This window comes from Planococcus citri, chromosome 1 (genome assembly GCF_950023065.1).
Source record: "Planococcus citri chromosome 1, ihPlaCitr1.1, whole genome shotgun sequence".
In the NCBI taxonomy this organism is placed as follows: Eukaryota; Metazoa; Arthropoda; class Insecta; order Hemiptera; family Pseudococcidae; genus Planococcus; species Planococcus citri.
Window position 1 is genome coordinate 32,244,797 of NC_088677.1, and position 21,581 is coordinate 32,266,377.

A 21,581-nucleotide genomic window follows, 5' to 3' on the forward strand; every position below is an offset into this window, starting at 1 on the left:
AATTTTCCAACGCTGGAATTTTTCTCCGCGAGTAGAATGATCTTTATGCTCAGACTTGAGGTATGCGTATAGAATGCAAATGCTTATATATTACAAGTTGCTGTGTGTAGGTACGTAGTGTGTAAGACAGTTTGAGCGCGTGCTTGAGAGTAGAAAATTTGCAGAGACCTTTGTAAATGCACGAGACGGCTACACCATTGATGAAGTTCCCGTTAGGTCTTTGAATATACAGCGCCTGGCTAGCTGGACGATATATCATTGACGAAGGTACTTTCTAGGTTTCGCTGTTTTTCAAAATTAAACTGGTTCTGTCCGACTTGAAAAATGCCGACTAGGTCAAAGCACCTAACGTGCGTAGTTATTGTATTGTTACGAAATTCGAGGCTCGAAAATACGACTACGGCTATTATTTCGTTTGTAGAGATGTTGCTGGCCTATTGTGAGTATAGAATTTTTAGCAATTTTCATCGCGAATGTTCGAGGGAGTACAACAATCGAATAGATTGTGAGGCGACGGACCAACAAAGTCGGCAAGACGTTGGCTCGTGGCGATGGCGATGGCGCTGACGATGACCATTTCTCGACCATGAAAACTGGAACGTGAAAATGCTGCTCGTTGCGTTACAATATCGCGTGATTTCACGTTGCATATTATAGAATTAATAAATAACGAGTGTTTAGTCGAATTAAATTCACCAAATTTATTTTCGTCGCCCATTTCCTCCTCCTCTCCTGCCTTCATCGTTGGCTCTGAGGTGTATGATGGCCAAAGCTGCGAGCTTTTTGTACGTTATTTTTGTGGATGTGTGATAAAAATCGTAACCTTTTTCGCCACGCAATTAAGCCATTTATGTCGGCTATGCCGTTGAGAAAAATTGAGGTGCAGTGATTTTCCAGCGCTCGCTTTAATTAAGGCCGATGTGGGAACTCGCGATGGATGACTTTTTTCATTTTTTTTTTTTTCGGTGGCGACTGTTTACTTACTAGGTATGTACTTAGCAGTGATATGTTGTATGTATGCACTCTGACGGAGAAATTATTTTCATATATGGGAGGTTTTGGCAAAATTTCACGCTGACCAGTCAAGGTTACGTAGGTATAAAAGCGTGAGATTATATGGCCGAGTTGTTTGATGGGTAGAAAAGTGTAGCGAAGTATGACCTATTTTTAAATTTCGTGTAAAAAGTTGCTCTGGAAGTAGTGTGGTTTACCATATTTTGAGTTGGTTGGATTGTTTTTGCGTTGTGCCCAAAAAAATCGGCGGATTTTGACCAAATTCAGCAGAGATCTTCATTTTGAGTTGTAAGTTAGTCAGAACAAATTTTAGCTTCGGAGGTGTCTCTGAAGGGGGAGATGTAGGTTCTGAAAGAGGGGACATTTTTTGAACAAATCGTGATTTTTCGCTCTTGTCGCTACCCAACCTGTTTAGAGAAAAATGGTCAAGTCTGAAATGAAATTATTTGAGATTCTGCGTCGATCTATGCTATTTGCGTCAAAATCCAAGACCACTTTGGGGTCTACTGAGCAATTGGAAATTTGCAAATCGATTATTTTGAATACGAGTAAATTTGTGTTTTGAAAATTTTTTCTTCATAAATATTTCGCATCAATTATTTATGCCAAAATTTCGAAAGATATTATTACTGAGACTAGGGACGTATTTTGGAACGCAGTGGTGCCAATTTTTTGAGCATTACCGCTAATTTCAAAAAAATCGAAAAAATGTTTAAAAAAATGATTATATACTGTACTAGTTGAAAATTTGAACTCTACAGCTTGAGTTATTTCCCTTCAAATTTTTTCATAAAACTTTCAATTTTTCCCAAAAACCTTTATTTTGTTTGAATAAATGAGAAAAAAACGACTTGCGTGAAAAATGTTGATTTTGATGAAAGAAAACAACTACTTGAGACTCAAAGTTGTGGAGTAGGTATTCGGAAATTTTTTTTTACATGGAGCTTACAATTTTTTTATTATGAGAAATTGGATAGTTGAAGTGGATAATTTTTCAAAAATGTGGATCCCGATTTGGAGGGTTTACGAAGGATGGCCCTTATTTTGGGAAATAATCGCATTTTGAATGATTGATTTTTTTATTTCCCTCTCTTCTTTCATTTTTCAAAAGCTTATGTAATAGTACCTAATGATGATATTTTCTGATCAATTTTCCGTTCCATTCCTTGTCTCCTTGAGCGCTTTGTTCGCTGCTTCACAGTTTCTATTTTCCGACCATTCGAGAGGAAAATTGACCAAAGTTGGCATTTTTCAATTCGCGACACGACGTCGACATCCGACAATTACCTACCATTTTTGGTGATAAGAAAACGTATATACGGCGGTACGTATCTGCTAGATGAAATTCTCGTACCACAGATGTTATATACTCCATGCCTTGAGCTCAAGTGCAGTACAGTAATTTATGTAAATTACGGTTATAAAATGTTATTTTTACAATCGCACGTTGCCGATCGTTATGTATGGGTATAGGTTTGTCGCGGTATACTATTTTTCATTATTGAAGAAGTAAAGTAGGTACGTGTATTAACACGCAAGTTCAAGGTGTATTAGCATTTTATAATGGGCCTTAGTGTGTTAGATGATAAATGAGTACTAACCGGCGAATTTGCAATGAGTATAAAATTGTAAACAAAGTGTGTAGAAGCCATTGATAAGAGCTGTTTACGATCTTCATCATTCGGTCCAGAGAAAGTAGCGAAAGACATGAGTTCCAAGGTACATTCTTGTACCAATTTTACCAAGATTTTCGTGATTTTCCTCTGCCTGCTCCTCCCCCGCTTGCTCTTATATTATTTTATTGACTATAGAATAATTTTCGATTCAGTTATACATTATATGTACTACACATGTTAGAAAGATTATGTACGGTGATTAGTTTAACTCTCCGGAGTGTTTGGTTGAAAGAAGTTGGCGTTAAGGTATCCCAGTGCACTTATTACCTATATATTTCGTCGATTTGATAAATTACGATAAGGTCGCGGCCATCACCAACGACAGCGACAGATTCGTACATTAGACGTGCGTGAGATGAAAAATGTAGTCGATATCGATTTTGGTAAAACCTGCTGATTGGAATAACTTGATATATTTATTAGTCGAGTGAAATCTGATGTTGCTGCGTTGTTTTTTTTCTCATTTTTTCCCTCGCTTCTTCATTCTTTGGGTCTACATATTCTCGTAATAAGTATGTAGAGGTATACTATGTGTAAAGGTAGAAATGTATATCGTGGAATAGTGAGAGCTGAAATCTTGTACGTAACAAAAATAATCAATCAAATCTATCAACGAAAAACCTCTATATCATCGATGAAGACAAATCAAAATACCGGTAGAACACACGAGTTATTAAATTTCTCAGATTCACTTTGCTCTGCGCTGCACTATACCTAGTGTACTTGTTGGCATGGCATAGATTTCTGCCTAGTCATGTTGCTATGTCGGCGATAATGTTTAAAGTATGTACGTATGAAAGCTATACATATGCGAAGAGAGAAAGAAAATTTTAAGTGATTCATTAAAGTGTAGTGAAACTGATATATGACGGTTAAGAAGGTTTATGTGCCTGTAGAGTAATTGCTTGGAAAGAAAATTTCCTAAATTTCAATCTGTATTCTAACAGTGTGTCTCGAAAGTTTCGAATAGTGCTAGTGAATGTGGACTAGATGAAAATGAACGAGAAAATTCAAAAATTTAATAACGAGGGTGTCTCTAAAATTCACCGGATACAGATCTGAAAAATCCCCTCTAGCTCTTTCATTGAAATTAAAATATTCAAAAAATGTGCATCCAGTCTCGAGCTTGTGATTTTAGGAATGGAATTTTCATAATTGAAATCACGTCATTTTTAGACTGAAACTCGTCGGAATTATGAATTTTTGAAACATACTGTATACCGAATTCCAAGTAGGCACCTCATTTCTGTCAAGTCATCGAGACGTTTGAAATGATCAAAAAGCTTTTGAAATGACACTGGTAGCGTTGCATATGCATGTAGGTAAACATGAAATGACAGTAGCAGTTTCTAGTATCGTGATGACCGTGTAGTAGTTAGTAAAAGGTATCTTCTCTAATACATACAAACGTCCATCTCATCGTCAGATGTAATTATGAAAATGATGAAAAATGCAAATATGACGTACTCGCGTGTAATTCTTCTCGGTAAAATGATCTATTACGTTGAGAGATGATTTATCCGCAGCGAATTTGCAGCTGCATTTGTTGTACTCGTACGTATATTTTTGTATGGTAGAGTGTTGCGATACGAGGTAAATCGTATTTCTTTGTACCTACGACAAGACGAAAAAATGTATGCTGAAAGAAAATTGTTGGTGGACGTTTTCACTTTATTTTGTTGGAAGCAATGGAGCTTAACTCGTATCGGGCGTAGATAATTATTTATTGCGACAGGTCACGTATTTGGCGAATTTTTATTGTGATGGTTCCAGACGTTGTCCGAATGTTTAAAAATGGTGGAATAGTATCGTTCGAATCTTTTTTCCGTGAATTTTTTCACATTTTTAAATTTAATAATGGAATAAAACAAGGGAAAATTGAGCTTTGGTATTTTTATGGATGGAAATTACGCTCAGCTAATATTCAAGTTCAAAGCAAGTGTTGGGGTGATATTACCGCCACTCCTAAAGTCGAATACATGCCTTATCTATACTTACCTACAGATTTAACGAGTTAGTTTCAAAAAAAGTAGAAAAAATATTTCTCAACTCGACGACTTATTCGAACTCATTTGTAAGACTAATAAAGTGCCGAGTAGGGTATCATGTTGCACGTAAACGCATTTCAGCTAATAATGATCCCAGTGACTTAATTATTGTACATCCAAGAGAAAGTTATGCCTACCTGGTATATCGTAAACGACGACAACGTAGATCTTTTCCACAATTTTTATTGTACATCTTTTTTTTTCTGTAAAAAAATACGAAACGGTTACTCGCGTATTTTTATCTTTATCTGCGAGATAGATTTTAAAAAGCAATTGGACGAATACGGATACGCGGATAGATGATGTCGTTATAATGAATGGATTCCATCTAATTGAAGATGATGTCCTGTTCGGTATTATTTTCATTATATCTTTATGAAGTTGCAGTTTATAGCGGTCGAGTTTAATTGAAGTGAAGGGAAAATACCTACTCTAGGATAGATTTTTTTTCGCATGGGTGTTTATTTGAGGAATCAGATGTGTAGGTAGGGTACGTGTACATGAGAACAGGAACAACGTCAAAGAGCTTGAAAAAAGGTATTGAAAAGAAAGGTCACGAGGGTTCAGAATAATTTTGTAACGAAGTGTTGCACTTGGTATGATTATTCCAAATTTTATACAAGGTTCATTGTGTTTTCAAAAAATTTCCACACGATATGGAATAGTCGCCGATTGTTTATTCTTAAAATGAAAACTGCACTTATACCATTGTGTAATATATTCGTTTGTTTAGCAAACAATTAAAACCAATCGATTGTTATGATTTCAGAAGTGCATGTATATAAATTTTTACATTATGTGTATGTAACTACGTATGCAATTTTTTTGCATTATCGATATTTTTTTATTCTACTTACGAAATTCGTCCTTTCGTTATTACAAATTGGTTAATGTGTTGCGAACGAATGGTGACCTTAATCGATTCGATGATCTTGACAATATAATATGACGAAGTTATTCCGGTGTTGGGTTTCGCATTTGATTCTTATTGTGTAAAAATTCAAAGAATAATGTACCAACTTCAGTTGAAGTGTTTTGAGGAAATGTATTGGAGAGGAAAGGCGTTGGTTTTAAAAATAGAATTGCTGCAATAGGTGTAACTTTCGAATTGAACTTGAATATTTTGAAGTCGATTTTTTCTTCTGATCATTAATGTTGGATTAGGTGAATTGTCAAATTTTGAAGGAAAGTTTTCCAAGCTGAAATTTATCTCAATCAGATGATCTATTTGTTCAAAAAATCCCAATTCGAATCGACGAATTGAATAAATACGTAGGTAATTGATTTAGTTATGATAATATAAATTGAAATGCATGCTTTTAAAAATGCTGAGAAATTGCAGGATGCCACTGTTTGAAAAAATCTTAGGTTGAGAAACAAAATTCTAGGCCGAGAAGTGGAGAATTTTTCTCATCAATCTACTCAAGTCGAAAAATTATTCGAAAATTGAATTGAATCGAATAGAAAATGGCACTTGTTTAGATGATTTCATCACATTTTTCGGGGGGGGGGGGGTGGGGGTGATCCATATACGGAAAATTGACTTGAAAAAAGATCAAGAGAAATCGTAGAATTTGCTTTCTCAATTTGATGTGCATCGAATCAGAAAATGAAATTTTTTGAAACCATAGATTTGGAAAAGTACTTTTGGGGTAATTTATTTTTGAAATCTTCCTCATTTTTGAGTCATATTTTTTTGGAGCTATACCAACTTTTGCGTACCTATCGAGCTGACAAAATTATAAACCTTAAACCGTTTTGATTATGCGATTTCCATCCAGTGATCGATGGTCTCTCTTACCTCGTTACTTGCAGGGATTTTTAGATAGTCTTGTATGTATTTGCACATTGGAGAATATAAATAAGAAACTAGTGACTGGAAAGATGAGATTTACAATTGTTGTAAAACTACTGAAAACTTGCGAAAAGTGAAAGCGAAATGCGAATAAATGAATAAAGTGTTTCTCTATGGAAGTTCCGATGAGAAAAAAATCGAAATGAGTGCTTTATTGGATTGCCAAAAAAATAAACGAAAAAACCATAAAATAACGACTATAAGAATCACAAATCCGGCATGTGAAACGTATATTATATCGATGTTGTTAATTCTTCAGCGGAAGCTGGAGCCCATCAAGGGGTGTACCAGCTAATGATTAACGTTTTTGGGAATTCATTCTTTAGGAAACCATGTGTACTAATATTTTTCGATTAACTGGGCGGAAAATGGTCCAATTTCAGAAGTACGTACTTGAATTTACCGAATTTTATTCGTATCAATATGGGTGGCTCATAGACAAACACTGGCTGCAAAACTGACACGATAACCCGTTTGTAGGTTTACCTTCGAAGTAGACGTTATATGTTTCATGACTCGTGTGTGAATACGATTTGCATACGTGTTTGTTTAAGGAGCAGTTCAAATAGGTGTAGAATTTCACCTCTGATAGTTGTAAAATCTCTATCGCGATGATTTTATTAGCTCGACGGTTACGCTATCGATGGCGAAAGTTAACATTATTTTTATTGGCAATGTGGGTTAAAAATTTTTCGCGTATGTTTCGGTCTCGTTGCTTAGGCAGGTGCGCATTTATCAACGTTTTTAATTAATTTACTTTCGAACACATGTACTCGTACTCGTATATTTATTCAATTAACGAACAATTAAACGGCTCCGCGTCGCGATCTTCGACCGCAGCGACAAGCTTGGAAACGCGATACCTTACGTTCGGTTCTTGATGCATGGACGATTATCGTGGATTTTTAAAGAGCACGATGATCGCTGCGTTAAACGAAGCGTTGAATGCGAATTAGGAATATGGTCTTTTTGGAACTGGAACTTTTTTTTTATTTATGTTTTTCAAGTTGGTACTCTGAGTGTGCTGGAACTTGGAACACATTACATATTCATTAGCGACGACGAATACGATAATAATCGCGAATATTTTAAGCTATATTCCGAACGTAGCGATGCTTACATGATGATTATCGCGTTGTAAAAATTTAATATCGTTTGAAAAATCTGCCTCGTATTGTCCATTGAGACGCAAAATGGCGTGCTGGAGCGGCGACGTGTTATTTTCTATTTACGTGGATGGGTTTTGTTATGAACAATAATAATGAAGAGGTAATGAAAGGGCTTGCTGGCTCGTATTTTTTTTTTTTTTTTTTTTGGTTTGGAACTAACGTAAATTCTTTCTCACGATATCATACCGCGCCCAGTAGTATGGGTTTCACGTATGGTCCGCGTGTGTATCTGTACTATGCAGCGACAAATACAGAGCACAACGCACGTACTCGTGTATTATGGACAGGGTATTCAGCGTCATGACAGACCGCAGAGATGGTAAATACCTGTCGGTCAACCATACTTTGGACATGGGTATAACTTACTGTGCTATGTAAGAAGGGTATATCTATTGAACATCGAAAACTTAATGCCCAGGGGTACTCGTACTCCTACTCACGTGGTCGCGGTTGAGTTCGAGTAATGGACGAGTATATAGATGATAACGATACGATGGCGTGTGTGATATGAGAATTAGGTACTTCGGTGACACGACAACTTTTAATGTGACGATGGCATATGTGGTACTTTTCCATTACAACGTGAGCATTTTGTTATTTAGGGCTCGATGTGAAAAAGGTACTGAGTAGTGAGTAACTTGGTGTAGGTTTATTTATGGAATTAAATTTTTATTCGATGAGAGGTGTGGTGTTTCTGGAGATGAATTGAATGAAAATCGTTGTTTGATGAAAGAGAAAGTGCAACGTGTAAATAACTATTTATTTGTAAAGCTCAAATTTTTAATTCAATTTTTTGTACAATGTGATGTGTAATGACACCATCTCAAAACCAAACTCTGAGCTACCGAAATGATTTTTTTTCATTTTTGTCAATTTTTTGTGGAAGTGGAGAGAATTTGGTGGTTTTTGGAATTATGGAATTGAAGCTATAAGTACATGCATGGTCATTTGAACGTTCTTTTTGAATTTGAAAAAAAAAAACATTTGTCGAGAAACTAACACTTCATAAGCAATAATTTTGATAGAATAATATTGCTGCATACGAATTGATTTTATTGAAGAATTCGATGTATTTATCACAATTTAATTAATGCCGGGTTCGTTACGATTTTAGAATTTCCGTTCGGAGAGCCTAGAGTTGATTGGACGCGGTAATTGTGCGAACTCAAAATAATTCAGAATGGAAGATGATCCAATACGCAATTGGCGTGAGCATAGTTCTGATTATGATTCTTACACCCGTAGCCGTGAGATCCCTTCGTTGCTGCAACTCTCGCTGGATGTTATTGTAAAGCGGTTATGGATGTCAGAGATGAACAGAGATTGGTTCGAAACCAGGGTATTGAATTGTGAACAACTCAAGAATAAACTTCACCAAAATCGCGATCCCACAATTCACTCACTGCCTCCCTCGATTAAGCAGATGGTAATCGACAATATTGATAATGTAGGAGAGCAAATGAACAAGCAATTTTCTGATCTGAGCGGCTTCGGACTTCTCGTTTCTGTTTTTCATGAACGAAAATTTCGTGATTTCGCGCCTTTGATTTGGAATCTTGTTATTGAAGAAAACGTCGTCGATTATTACGTTGCGCAAAAAATATTCTCAATAATAAATCAAGAAATGAATCAGGGTTCTATTGTGATGCCCAGCGATGAAGTGTCATTTTATTTGCGCATGTGGAGGTCTTTTCCAAAAGATTTGAGGTCTCGGGTTATCGTCATTTTATCGAACATTGATTTTAATCGTTACTCATACAACGCACCGAAGAATGATTCTCGCGATTTGCGATTTTTTACCGAGCTCATAACGGATTTCGATGCTGCAGAAAGAAAAAAAATCTGGCTGGAAAATTATGAGCAATTGATCGTTGCTGCGAATCCATCGACTTTGGAACATTTGATGAGGATATGTTTCGATGATGGAAAACAAATTATCGAATTCAAACGTCAATATTTCGTCAGAAGCGGCCGTGCGGATCCGTATTGTTTACGTCTTATCAAAAATCGCCGTTTTGCAGAATTGGATAGATTTTTGATTTTTTGCTCCCACGACGAACTAGAAGCGGAAGAATTAACGAAACGAATATTACACAAACATTTTGCTACTGACCCGATCCCTCAAGGATACGACGTTCTTTTCCAAATACTTCGTTCGAATGCTTCGTGTATCTGTAGAGTAATTAAAATGCCCGAGTTTCAACATCTCTTCCACATGTCTACGGAAAATCTGAAAGAATTTTGTTATTCACGTATTAATAGTGTAAATTTCGAAGAACTGATTGCATTTTTCAACTATTTTTTTCCGCCAGAAAGAAATGTATCTCGTTTTTTGCAAGAGGCTATCAAATCATTTTTTACTGATCGAGTTCTTAATCGTTTGAAGTATAGCTGTCTACTGAGGCCGAAGCAGTATGAGGATTTTTTATACTTGAAACGCTTGAATAATGTAATCGGAAACTTATTCGTTACATCGGAAGCAGCTGCGCGTTTCAAAAAGGAAATCATGTTTTGCGATGGTCTTTTCGATCTCATACGAAATATTATGCTGTCGAGTGAAAATCCATTTCGTGATTTGAGTACAGATAGGAATAGGATGCTATTCGTCAAGGAATTTGTCACTATGTTTTTGTCATCCGAGCAGGATTTATCAAAATGGAAGGAAGATTTTGTGGCAGATTCCGTTAAAAACATGAAAAGTCAAGGCCGCAGCTGCAGCTTTCGGGCATCAGATGTTGATTGGGCTGATGCAAAGGCGTGGTTTTTGGATTCGGAAGAAAAGGTGTCACAGTTCAAAGCTTCATTATCGATGGACGAAATTATGTCGATTTACTTGAACTCGATGTCCTCTTGTAGGACTTGGTATCTCGACAACATTCTACTATGGTATTTTTCAAATGATGAAGAGCAAATTGTGTTTTTCAAGTTGCAAAAGCTGCGTGAATGTATCAAGAGCGAATATCCCAGTGCTCGTGAGACGTTACTTGGTAGAGCACGTACTGAATTTGATAATTGTACAAACGATTTTGATAGATGTGAAGTGCTTCGGCGAGCTTTGGGGCGGGAAGATCGTCCATACTTTTGATACTTAGTGAATAAATTATTTTTATAAGTTTTCATATGTAAATGTACGAGTATAATTTTAATAGTTCCTTGATAGTTTTTATATTTTTGTTTTGGAATATTATTTTCATTTATTTTTTTCAAGTATATTATTTCGATGTGACTGAAATCAGAATTATATTTTTATCGAAAATTTGTGCCTTAAAATATTTTGAATTTTTATGGAAATCAACTGGATCTTCAAATCAGATATAACTCGAAATTTCAAATTCTATGTAGATTGTAGATCGAGTGCAACTAAATTTCGAAAAATCAAAAAATACACATCGTGTATTATTAACAGACTTCATTACTTAAAAAATTGATTAGCTAATCTGATATTCCATTTTTTTTTTATTATATGAAGCGATGTATTGAAAATTACAAAATTTTAAATTTATTGGGTGTATGTTTTTGGAAACGCCTTAAATTCAACAAGATATTGTCAGCTTTGATAAGTTGAAATGTGCGTACCTGCGTACCTTACCTTTTTTGATGTTGTTTTTTCTTGGAATAAGACGTCTCGGGTTTTAAAAATTGTGAATAGTATGTTACTTGGATTTTTTTTCAATTCTTCTTCTTAATCTATTTTTATGTGCTAAAAAATAAATTTTTCACGATTATAAAAGTTCTATTGGGTATGAAAACCGCTCGCCTTCAGACAGAAGAAGCCATATTGCTATCACTTGATAAATTTTGAATTTGAATCTATGGGTACTTTAAATAAGTTTGATGAAGAGCAAATGTATGAAAGTTTGGAGAAAATGTCATAAGTATAAAACTATTAGAGCTTTTCTTGAAAAAAAAAAAAAAAAAAAAAAAAAAAAACGATACAAAGATGCATAGAAATAGAAGTATTTGAGGAAAGCGTAGGTAATCCTAAAGAAAGTTGAACGTTTTCGTTTTATTGAGGCTATATTCCGAGATCCCACGTTCTGAAAAGTCTTTTGAGGGTGCTTAGTTGAAGGAATGATCGAAAATTCAAGTTGAGAAGTGGTCATATTTCTAAACTCATCTTTCATGTGCCAAAATACGAGTAATGTTTACATTTATGTATTTGCGAATTTCTAAGGTTGGGGATGGGATTAAAAGTTTGCCGCATACTTTGGTTGCGTAGATACTTGAATTTGAAAAAAATGTTGCTCTAGAAACACATTAAATAAAATAATTTGAATTAGATAATTCAGCAGGATACAGATAGATTTTTTTTGAAGAGAATGATGCCGTTATCAGCTTTATTAATGCTGGGTTCGTAACGATTCTAGAATTTCCATTCCGGGCACCTCGAATGGAGGCGAGCATTGCGCGGACTCAGATGTCAAAATGGAAGATGATCCGATACGAAATTGGCACGGGCCAAGTGCTGATGTGTATGCTGATGACGGCGGCGCATCCCATACTGGCAAACAAACCCGTTCATTGCTACAACTTTCATTGGATTGTATCGTAAAAAAATTATGGTTATCAGAGATGAGCAATTGGTTCGAAACTAGGGTACTAAATTGTGAACGAGTTGTGAACAAACTTCACCAAAATTGCGATTCTATAACGTCTTCGCTACCATCGTTGATTAAAAAGATGCTAATTGATAATATATTCGTTGTTGGAATGCAGATTAATGAAAAATTCTCTGATTTGAATGGGTTAGGACTTTTCGCTTCGCTATTTAATTCGCGAGTATGGCGTGATTTTGCTCCCGTAATTTGGGATTTCGTGAAGGAAAACGATGTAAATTATTTCATCGTAGAAAAAATATTCAAAAATATCGTCGAAGAAATGAACAGCAATTTGCACACGATTTCCAGCGATGAAGTATCGTTTTATCTGCGTGTATGGAGAAGTTTTCCTAAAGATTTGAGGTCTCGAGTCGTTGTTAGTTTGTCGTATTACAAGACAATATCGACGCCCTCCCTATTGAAACATTTCCCGCGTGATTTGCGATTTTTCGCCGAATTATTGATTGATTTTGATGCCGAAGAAAGAAAGAAAATATGGCTCGAAAATTATGAGCAATTGATCGTCGGTGCTAATCCGTTAGATTTAGAGCATTTAATGAAATTATGTTTTGATAACGATGAAGAACAAATTATCGAATTCAAACGTCAATATTTCGTCAAATCTGGCCACGCTGATCGCTATTGTTTGGATCTTATCGTATGGGGCTGTTTCGTTGAAGCGGATAAATTTTTAATATTTTGTTCCTCCAATCAGTTAGAAGCGGAAGAATTAACCAAGCGAATATTACGCAAGCATATTGCTTCACATACAATCGCTGAAGAGTATCCTGTTCTATTCAAAATACTTCGCTCAAATACCGAATTAATCTGTAGAGTAATCAAAATGGCCGAATTTCAGTATCTCTTCCAAATGCAAACTGAATATTTGAAAACATTTTCATTTTATCTTATTAACAGAGCAGAATATAAGCAATTGATCGAATTTTTAAAGTTTTTCCTACCGCCGGAACAAAATATGTCGTGTTTTGTGCAGGATGTTGTCAAATCATTTTTCACTGATCGCGTTATTATTCGTAACTCCACTAGCTGGCTTCTAATGACATCGTCGTCTGATGATTTTACTGATTTGAATAATTTGAATAATCTTATCGAGAACTCATTTGTTACCTCTGAAGCAGCCGCGCGTTTCAAAAAAGAAATCATGTTTTCCAAAGATGTTTTAGATCTGATGAGATGCATTATGCTCTCGTATGAAGAACCGTTTCGTCATTTGCGCGATGATAGGATGCGATGTGTGGAGAAATTCTTAGCTCTGTTTTTGTCATCTGAGCAGGATTTATCTGAATGGAAAGATGCGTTTGTGGCGGATTCCATCAAATGTATGAGGTTGCGAAATGAAAACAGTTTTTCGTTAGCTTTTCTCGAATGGGAAGAAGTTTATAAGTGGTTTTTTGATTCAGACGAGAAAGTATCGCAATTCAAAGCTTCGTTATCTATGGACGAAATCTTGTCAATTTATATAGACTGGACGTTCGCTGATACTTGGTATTTCGATCATATTCTTCAATGGTATTATTCAAGTAACGAAGAGCAAATTGTTTTTTTCAAAATGCAAAAACTGTCTGAATGTCGTGGTGACCAGAACTCTGACGTACGTCTTATTTTACTCGGTGATGCAGAAAATGAATTTGATAGGTGTACAAATGATCACGATAGATTTGAAGTTCTTCGTCAAGCATTGGGACAAGTGGGGCAAGAAGAACGTCCTTTGACTTAATGCTCGTCGAATAAATTTTGTATAATTTGGATTGAACTTGCTCAATGTGTGATAAAATTACGTTTGTTCTTGGATATGTGATTTGAAAATATTCTATCGATAAAATATCGCTTCTTCGGAGTAATAAAAAAGTGAAATTTTACACATGAACGATTTTCCTTTTTTTAAATACTTGATTCATGATTTTCATCATCTCATTGTTAGATCGTTTTCTGTTTGATTATTAATAATAATAAATTAGCAAATACACTGGGTGGTTGATTTTGTTCAATCAGTAGATTTTAAAAATTCGCTTTTCTTTCTTTCAGACTAAATTTGGAGGTTCCTTGTTATCAAATCGGTTTTTGAGAGAATTCGGTTACAAAGGATTAAAATTTCGAGGGAATAAGTTGAGAATTCCAAATTTTTAAAAATTGGTAGGTATTTTATAAATTTTGAGAATTTTCCAAATAGTAGAATACCAGTTCGTGTATTTTTAAAAAAGGCAACACATCGCTCGCTCAGTTTGGTGTTATTTTTTTTTTGAATGCAGGATTTTATGAACTCTAGGATTACGAAAATCTCTTTTCGAGCTTTTGATCAAGTTTCTTAAAATGAAAACTGATTTCATTGGATAGCTCGATGCTTCTATTTGTGTTATTAATGTTGGGTTCGTTACAATTTTAGAAATTTCATTTGAAGAACTTCATTGAAATGGAAGATTATTATTGGGAAGAGCCAATGGATGACAATGCTAGTTCTACGTTGGATTCTGATGCGTTCAGTGATAGCAGTGACGCTAGTTTAACGTCGGATTTGGGTGAGTCCAGTGGTAGCCGTGAGGAAGAAAGCGCCGACGATTATCGTGACACGGTACCCTCATTGCTAAAGTCTTCATTAGATTGCGTTGTGAGGGGATTATGGTTATCGGAGATTAACAATGATTGGTTCGAAACCAGGGAATTGAATGTTGAACGAGTCAAGAATAAACTTCTCCAAAACCGCGGTTTTATGTCTTCACTACCTTCATCAATTGAAAAGATGTTGATTGAAAATATAGATGTTGTAGGAAAGCAACTCAGCGACGAATTCGCTAATTTGAGCGGTTTAGGGATTCTCGCTTCTGTGTTCAGAGAACGAAAATGGCGTCACTTTGCACCTTTGATTTGGAATTTTGTTAAAGAAAATGAGATGAATTATCACATCGCGGAAAATATATTTAAGAATATCATCACAGATATAAACGATGGTGTGTCATGTAGCGGCGATAAAGAATTCTATTTGCGTATATGGAGAACTTTTCCTGAATATGTGCAGTCTCGGCTTATAGTTTACTTGTCGAATTATCATACCCAAAAAATCTACAAGTTGAAAAATCTTCCTCGTGATTTGCGATTTTTTGCCGAGCTCGTGATGAATTTTGATGCCGAAGAAAGAAAGAAGATTTGGCAGCAGAATTACCCGCAGTTGATCGTTGGTGCTAGTCCATCGAATTTAGAACACTTGATGAGATCATGTTTTGATAACGAAGAAGAAATTATCGAATTTAAACGTCAATATTTCGTCGAATGCGGCAATGCTGATCAATATTGTTTGGATCTTATTGCCGAGACGTTTTTCGTGGAATTGGATCAATTTTTGAACTTTTGTTCCCCCGACGAGCTAGATGCGGAAAAATTCACAAAAAGAGTATTGCATAAATATCTTGCTTCTCATTCATTAGCTAAAGGATATGAAGTGGTTTTTCACATCCTTCATTCAAAAGCTAAATATATCATTTGTAGAGTAATTAAAATGGACGAATTTCAATATCTTTTTCGAATGCAAACTGAACATTTGAAAGAGTTTTGTTACAAGTTTATGAATAGAAGCGCTTTTAAACAATTGATTAAATTTCTGAACTTTTTCCTTCCGCCGGAAAAAAATGTCGAATGTTTTATGCAAGAAATTATTAAATCGTTATTTGCTGAGCGTGTTGATCCATATAAGTATATTGAAATGCTTTTACCGTATTACACAGATGATTTCACTCCCTTAAATAAGTTCAGTAAAGTACTCGATAGTTTGTTCTCCACGTCGGAAGCAGTTGCGCGTTTCAAAAAAGAAGTCATCTTTTGCGAAGGTGCTTTTCACTTAACACGGCATATTTTGTTCTCGAATCGTAGAGTGCTCCGTTATAGGAGTGTTCAAGACCGAACTGTATGTGTCAAAAAATTTGTCTCTGTATTTTTGCCCGTTGAGCAGGATTTACGCGAATGGAAAGATGAATTTGTGATCGATTTTATAAAATATATGAGGTGGTCAAATGAGGACCCTGATATTTTGATGTTTTGCGATTTTAGCTCTGAGTGGAAAGAAACTCTTGCTTGGTTTTTAGATTCCGAGGAGAGACTATCGCAGCTTAAAACTTCATTGTCAATGGACGAAATCCTGTGTATTTGCATTAAAGTACATTGTGATGCTTGGGGGTTTGACCGTATTCTGCGATGGTATTTTTCAAATAATGAAGAGCGAATTGTGTTTTTCAAATTGCAAAAGCTGCGCGAGAGTAATAAGAGGGTTGGGTTTAGTCATAGCATGCGCCAACTTTGCGGAGTAGGTGACGAATTTTATCAATGTACAAATGATTTTGATAGATGTGAAGTAATTCGTAGAACTTTGGTGCGAGAAGAATACTAAGGATCTCTGACTGAATTCATCTTATAAATTTGTTTGCCGCGTGGCCATCTTTTTATTTCCTATTTTTATTAATGTAAAAGTTATCTGTTTATTTTGATAATGTTAGTTTTGTATCGAAGTATTACGTTTACTATGCGTTCGTGAAGTATTTTAATCTATAATCTTTCGTGGTCTGAATTTTTCATTCTGTTTGTAAAACTTCGAAAAATACACTTTGCCACTTTGTTAATTTGATCATTTTATTTTTCTGAACAATTATCCTCCTCAACTCCACTCAAACGTTCGTGATAATTTTTGTTCAAAAATTTTCAGTTTTACCTTTTGTATGTAGGCATATCGATGATAAATATCGCATCTTCGGGGTTATAAAAAAGTGAAATTATACACGTGAGCGATTTTTCTTTTTTTTTCATGATTTTCTTCATTTCACAATTAAATGTAAGGAATGAATAGTATTGCCTCATTTTAAAGATTGGATATCATACCTTCGTTTAGCATAAGAATATTTCGAAAAGTACATTATGTTCTTAAAGAGGAAACATTTCAATGTTTGAAACCAATTTGAGCGGTAATGTTTTATCAAGATCGACCTGTAGGTGACGGAGTTTTGAATAGGCCTAAATTGAAAAATAGATAAATACATAAAGAAATGAAACTAAAAACATTTAATACGTTACCGTAATGAGTGTTCACGGAATAAGAAAAAGTTGAAAATTTTGATCGATATTTATTTTTGTTCGTAGACCAGATTTTTATATTTTAAAAGTTGCAAATTGTTGATGATTGATTTTCCGAAAACGTTGTTAGATCGTTTTAATGTTTTCTGTTTGATTATTAATAAATTAGCAAATACACTGGGTGACGTTGATTTTGTTCAATCAGTATATTTTAAAAGTTCGTTTTTCTTTCTTTCAGACTAAATTCGGAAGTTCCTTGTTAAAAATACGGTTTTTAAAGAATTCGGTTGGAAAGGATTAAAATTTCGAGGGAAAAAGTTGAAAATCCAAAATTTTTAAAAATTGGTAGGTAGGTATTTTATTTTTGAGAAATTTCCAAATACGAAAGTCTATCAATAAGTTTCGCCTCCAACCTCATAGTATTCAAACGGATAACGATAGAAAGCTGGACGATGTAGCATCGTGTTCTTTTGGTTTAATTCTGAATCAAAATGCCAATTTTTGTTGTGTTTGTGCGATGTGTTCGTGTTTTTGTGTGTGTTAGAATGAATGGTACTTTTGGAAGTCGGGCGGCGCATCGAGCAATGAATTTTTTGAGCATTCACTGCGAATACCATTCATTCTAATATGCATAAAACACGAACACTTCGCATAAACGCAACAAAAATTGGCATTTTGGTTCCGAATTGAACTAGGAACACGATGCTGCATCGCCCAGCTCTCTATCGTTACCTGTTTCCAAAATACATATATAATGTTGGAAGCTAAACTTACTGTTAGACCCTCGTAGAGTACAGTCTCGTGTATTTTGAAAATGCAACACATCGCTCGCTCAGTTTGGTGTTATTTTTTCTGAACGATGGACTTTTCAAACTCCATGATTACGAAAATCTCTCATTTCGAGCTTTTGATCAAGTTTCATTGTCGATATCTAATTGGGTACAAATAATCTCGTTCAAGGGTGATGACTAGTATGAGAAAAAAATTAATTTTTAATAAGTGTTTTTGAGACTGAAATTTCGGTTGTACGATTTAGAACCTATAGGTACCTACTTTTAAGTACGTAAATGTGTAGGTAGGTACTTGAATTTGAAAAAAAATTGTCAAAAAAAACGCCAATCTCGATTGCACGTGGCTACAAAATAGAAACTGATTTCATCAAATGGCTTGATGTTTCTAATTATGTTATTAATGTTGGGTTCGTTACAATTTTAGAATTTTCGTGTGAAGAACTTCATTGAAAACGATCCTGTGCAAAATTCAAATTCACAATGGAAGACGATCATTGGGAAGAGCCAATGGATGACAATGCTAGTTCATCGTCAGATTCGGATGAGTCCAGTGGTAGCAGCAGTACTACGAGTAGTAGTGAGAAAGAAAGCGACGACGATTATGGTGACACGGTACCCTCATTGCTAAAGCTTTCATTAAATTGCATTGTGAAGGGATTATGGTTATCGGAGATTAACAATGATTGGTTCGAAACCAGGGAATTGAATGTTGAACGAGTCAAGAATAAACTTCTCCAAAACCGCGGTTTCATGTCTTCACTGCCTTCATCAATTGAAAAAATGTTGATTGAAAAGATAGACGTTGTCGGAAAGCAACTCAGCGATGAATTCGCCAATTTGAGCGGTTTAGGACTTCTCGCTTCTGTGTTCAGAGAACGAAAATGGCGTCACTTTGCACCTTTGATTTGGAATTTTGTTAAAGAAAATGAGATGAATTATTACGTCGCGGAAAGTATATTTGAAAATATCATCTCAGGTATAAACGATGGTGTGTCATCCAGCGACGATGAAGAATTCTATTTGCAAGTATGGAGAACTTTTCCTAAAGATTTGAAGTCTCGGCTTATAGTTTTTTTGTCGCGAGGATTCTACATCTACACGTCTAAAAATTTTCCTCGTGATTTGCGATTTTTTTCCGAGCTCGTGATGAATTTTGATGCCGAAGAAAGGAAGACGATTTGGCAGCAAAATTACACGCATTTGATCGTTGGTACAAGTCCATCGAATTTGGAACATTTGATGAGATCATGTTTTGATAACGAAGAAGAAATTATCGAATTTAAACGTCAATATTTCGTCGGATGCGGCAATGCGGATCAATATTGTTTGGATCTTATTTCCGAGAAGTGTTTCATAGAATTGGATCAATTTTTGAACTTTTGTTCCCCCGACGAGCTAGATGCGGAAAAATTCACAAAGAGAGTATTGCACAAATATTTTGCTTCTCATACAATAGCTGAAGGATATGAAGTTGTTTTTCTCATACTTCATTCAGAAGCTAGATGTATCATTTGTAGAGTAATTAAAATGGACGAATTTCAATATCTTTTTCAAATGCAAACGGAACATTTGAAAGAGCTTTGTTACAAGTTTATCAGTAGGAGATCTTTCGAAGAATTGATTAAATTCCTGAACTTTTTCCTTCCGCCGGAAAAAAATGTTGAATGTTTTATGCAAGAAGTTATTAAATCGTTATTCGCTGAGCGTGTTGATCCATATAAGTATATTAAGATGTGTTTTCCGTGTTACAAAGATGATTTTACTCATTTAAATGAGTTCAGTAAAGTGCTCGATAGTTTGTTCGCTACGCCGGAAGCAGTTGCGCGTTTCAAAAAAGAAGTCATCTTTTGCGAGGGTGCTTTTCGCTTAACACGATATATTTTGTTCTCGGATCATAGAATGTTCCGTTTCAAGGGCGTTAAAGAAAGACTTGCATGTGTCGAAAAATTCGTCTCGGTATTTTTGCCTGTTGAGCAGGATTTACGCGAATGGAAAGATGCTTTTGTGACCGATAATATAAAATACATGAGGTGGTCAAATGACGAACGTGAAATTTCGATGTATTTCCTTAATAGGTCTGATTGGAACGAAACTTTTGCTTGGTTTTTGGATTCCGAGGAGAGAATGTCGCAGCTTAAAACTTCGTTGTCAATAGACGAAATCGTATGCATTTGCATTAGAGCAAATTGTGATGCTCGGAATTTTGACCGTATTCTGCAATGGTATTTTTCAAATAATGAAGAGCGAATTGTGTTTTTCAAATTGCAAAAACTGCGCGAGAGTAGTATGAGGTATAGGTATAGTAGCATAGGCGAACTTTGTGGAGTAGGTGACGAATTTTATCGATGTACAAATGATTTTGATAGATGTGAAGTAATTCGTCGAACATTGGTGCGAGAATAAACCTTTGAGTATATAATATACATGATATGGAGGGCTAATAAAGCAGGTTCCGTGGAGGATTCTGTAGAGCGCGCTCGACTTGGTTCAGTAAAAGAACCCAACTCATTTTGGACCTTAGAGACAATTTTTTAAAGTAAAAAATAGTTTAATGAGTACCCAAGAAGTTATAAGCCTTCCCTTGAACATTTTTAAACATTTGAACTTCAATTCATCGCTTACATTTATCATTTATCAAAATCGCTATCATAGGTTCTTTTACTGAACCAGATGCTGAATGCTGGATTATTAGCCCTCCATATCATGTATATTATATACTCAAAGGAATAAACCTCCAATCTCTGATCGAATTCATCTAATAAATTTGTTTGCTTCGTGACCATATTTTTCTTTTATTTCACGTTTTTATTGATGTAAAAATTATCTGTGTGTTTTGATAGTTTTATTTTTTTATTGATATGTTTACTTTCTATTATTAAATACATATTATACCGATGAAATGGAAATAAGAACATTTTTATCTATTTTGCGAATAAACGTTTTAAAAGGAATTCTGAATTCGGATTAATTATTAGTCAGGATTTTTTCATTCTGTTTGTGAAACTTCGAATAATCACTTCGCCAGTTTGTCAATTTGTTGATTTTATTTTTTTGAACAGTCATCTTTCCCAACTCCACTCGAACTTTTGAGATGGTTTTTGTCTAGGAATTTCCAGCGATTGATTAGCTAAATCACTGATTTATTTTGTTCAGTCGAAATCGTTTATGCTTTATGTACTTCCAGGATCAAAATTTGCTCTTATTCAAAGTGAAAAGTAGAAAATATTTTTTGAATTTGATATGCATTTTACGTCTATATTCTGAGAGAATTTCGTATGAAACATGATTTTATCGTTTGTGAGAAAGCGAAAAATGTCCCTCGCTTAGTGTGATGTAGGTTTTGTTTTTAGACTGATT

The 21,581-nt window shown here is 35.1% G+C and overlaps 3 protein-coding genes across 14 annotated transcripts in view; all 3 read left to right on the forward strand.

Moving 5' to 3' along the window:
- Nucleotides 1–21,581, forward strand: part of LOC135831415 (craniofacial development protein 1) — a 66,216-nt gene that overhangs the window by 21,307 nt on the left and 23,328 nt on the right. For 2 of the 12 annotated variants that reach the window (XM_065343880.1, XM_065343881.1), the window contains one exon: nucleotides 8,877–11,701. The exons of 8 other annotated variants lie outside the window; for them this stretch is intronic. In XM_065343880.1, the coding sequence (XP_065199952.1) occupies nucleotides 8,943–10,847 (1,905 nt within the window). In that variant the 5' untranslated portion in view covers nucleotides 8,877–8,942 and the 3' untranslated portion in view covers nucleotides 10,848–11,701. Of the gene's footprint in view, nucleotides 1–8,876; nucleotides 11,702–14,406; nucleotides 16,986–21,581 lie in introns of those variants that run through there. 2 more of the 12 variants (XM_065343875.1, XM_065343874.1) reach the window with 2 other exon arrangements.
- Nucleotides 1–21,581, forward strand: part of Jupiter (jupiter) — a 72,767-nt gene that overhangs the window by 6,598 nt on the left and 44,588 nt on the right. The window lies entirely within an intron of this gene.
- On the forward strand, nucleotides 17,554–21,175 carry LOC135831416 (uncharacterized). The gene is made up of 2 exons (XM_065343886.1): nucleotides 17,554–17,778; nucleotides 18,649–21,175. Exon 2 carries the CDS (start codon nucleotides 18,705–18,707, stop codon nucleotides 20,625–20,627), a length of 1,923 nt encoding a protein of 640 aa, XP_065199958.1. The 5' UTR covers nucleotides 17,554–17,778; nucleotides 18,649–18,704; the 3' UTR covers nucleotides 20,628–21,175.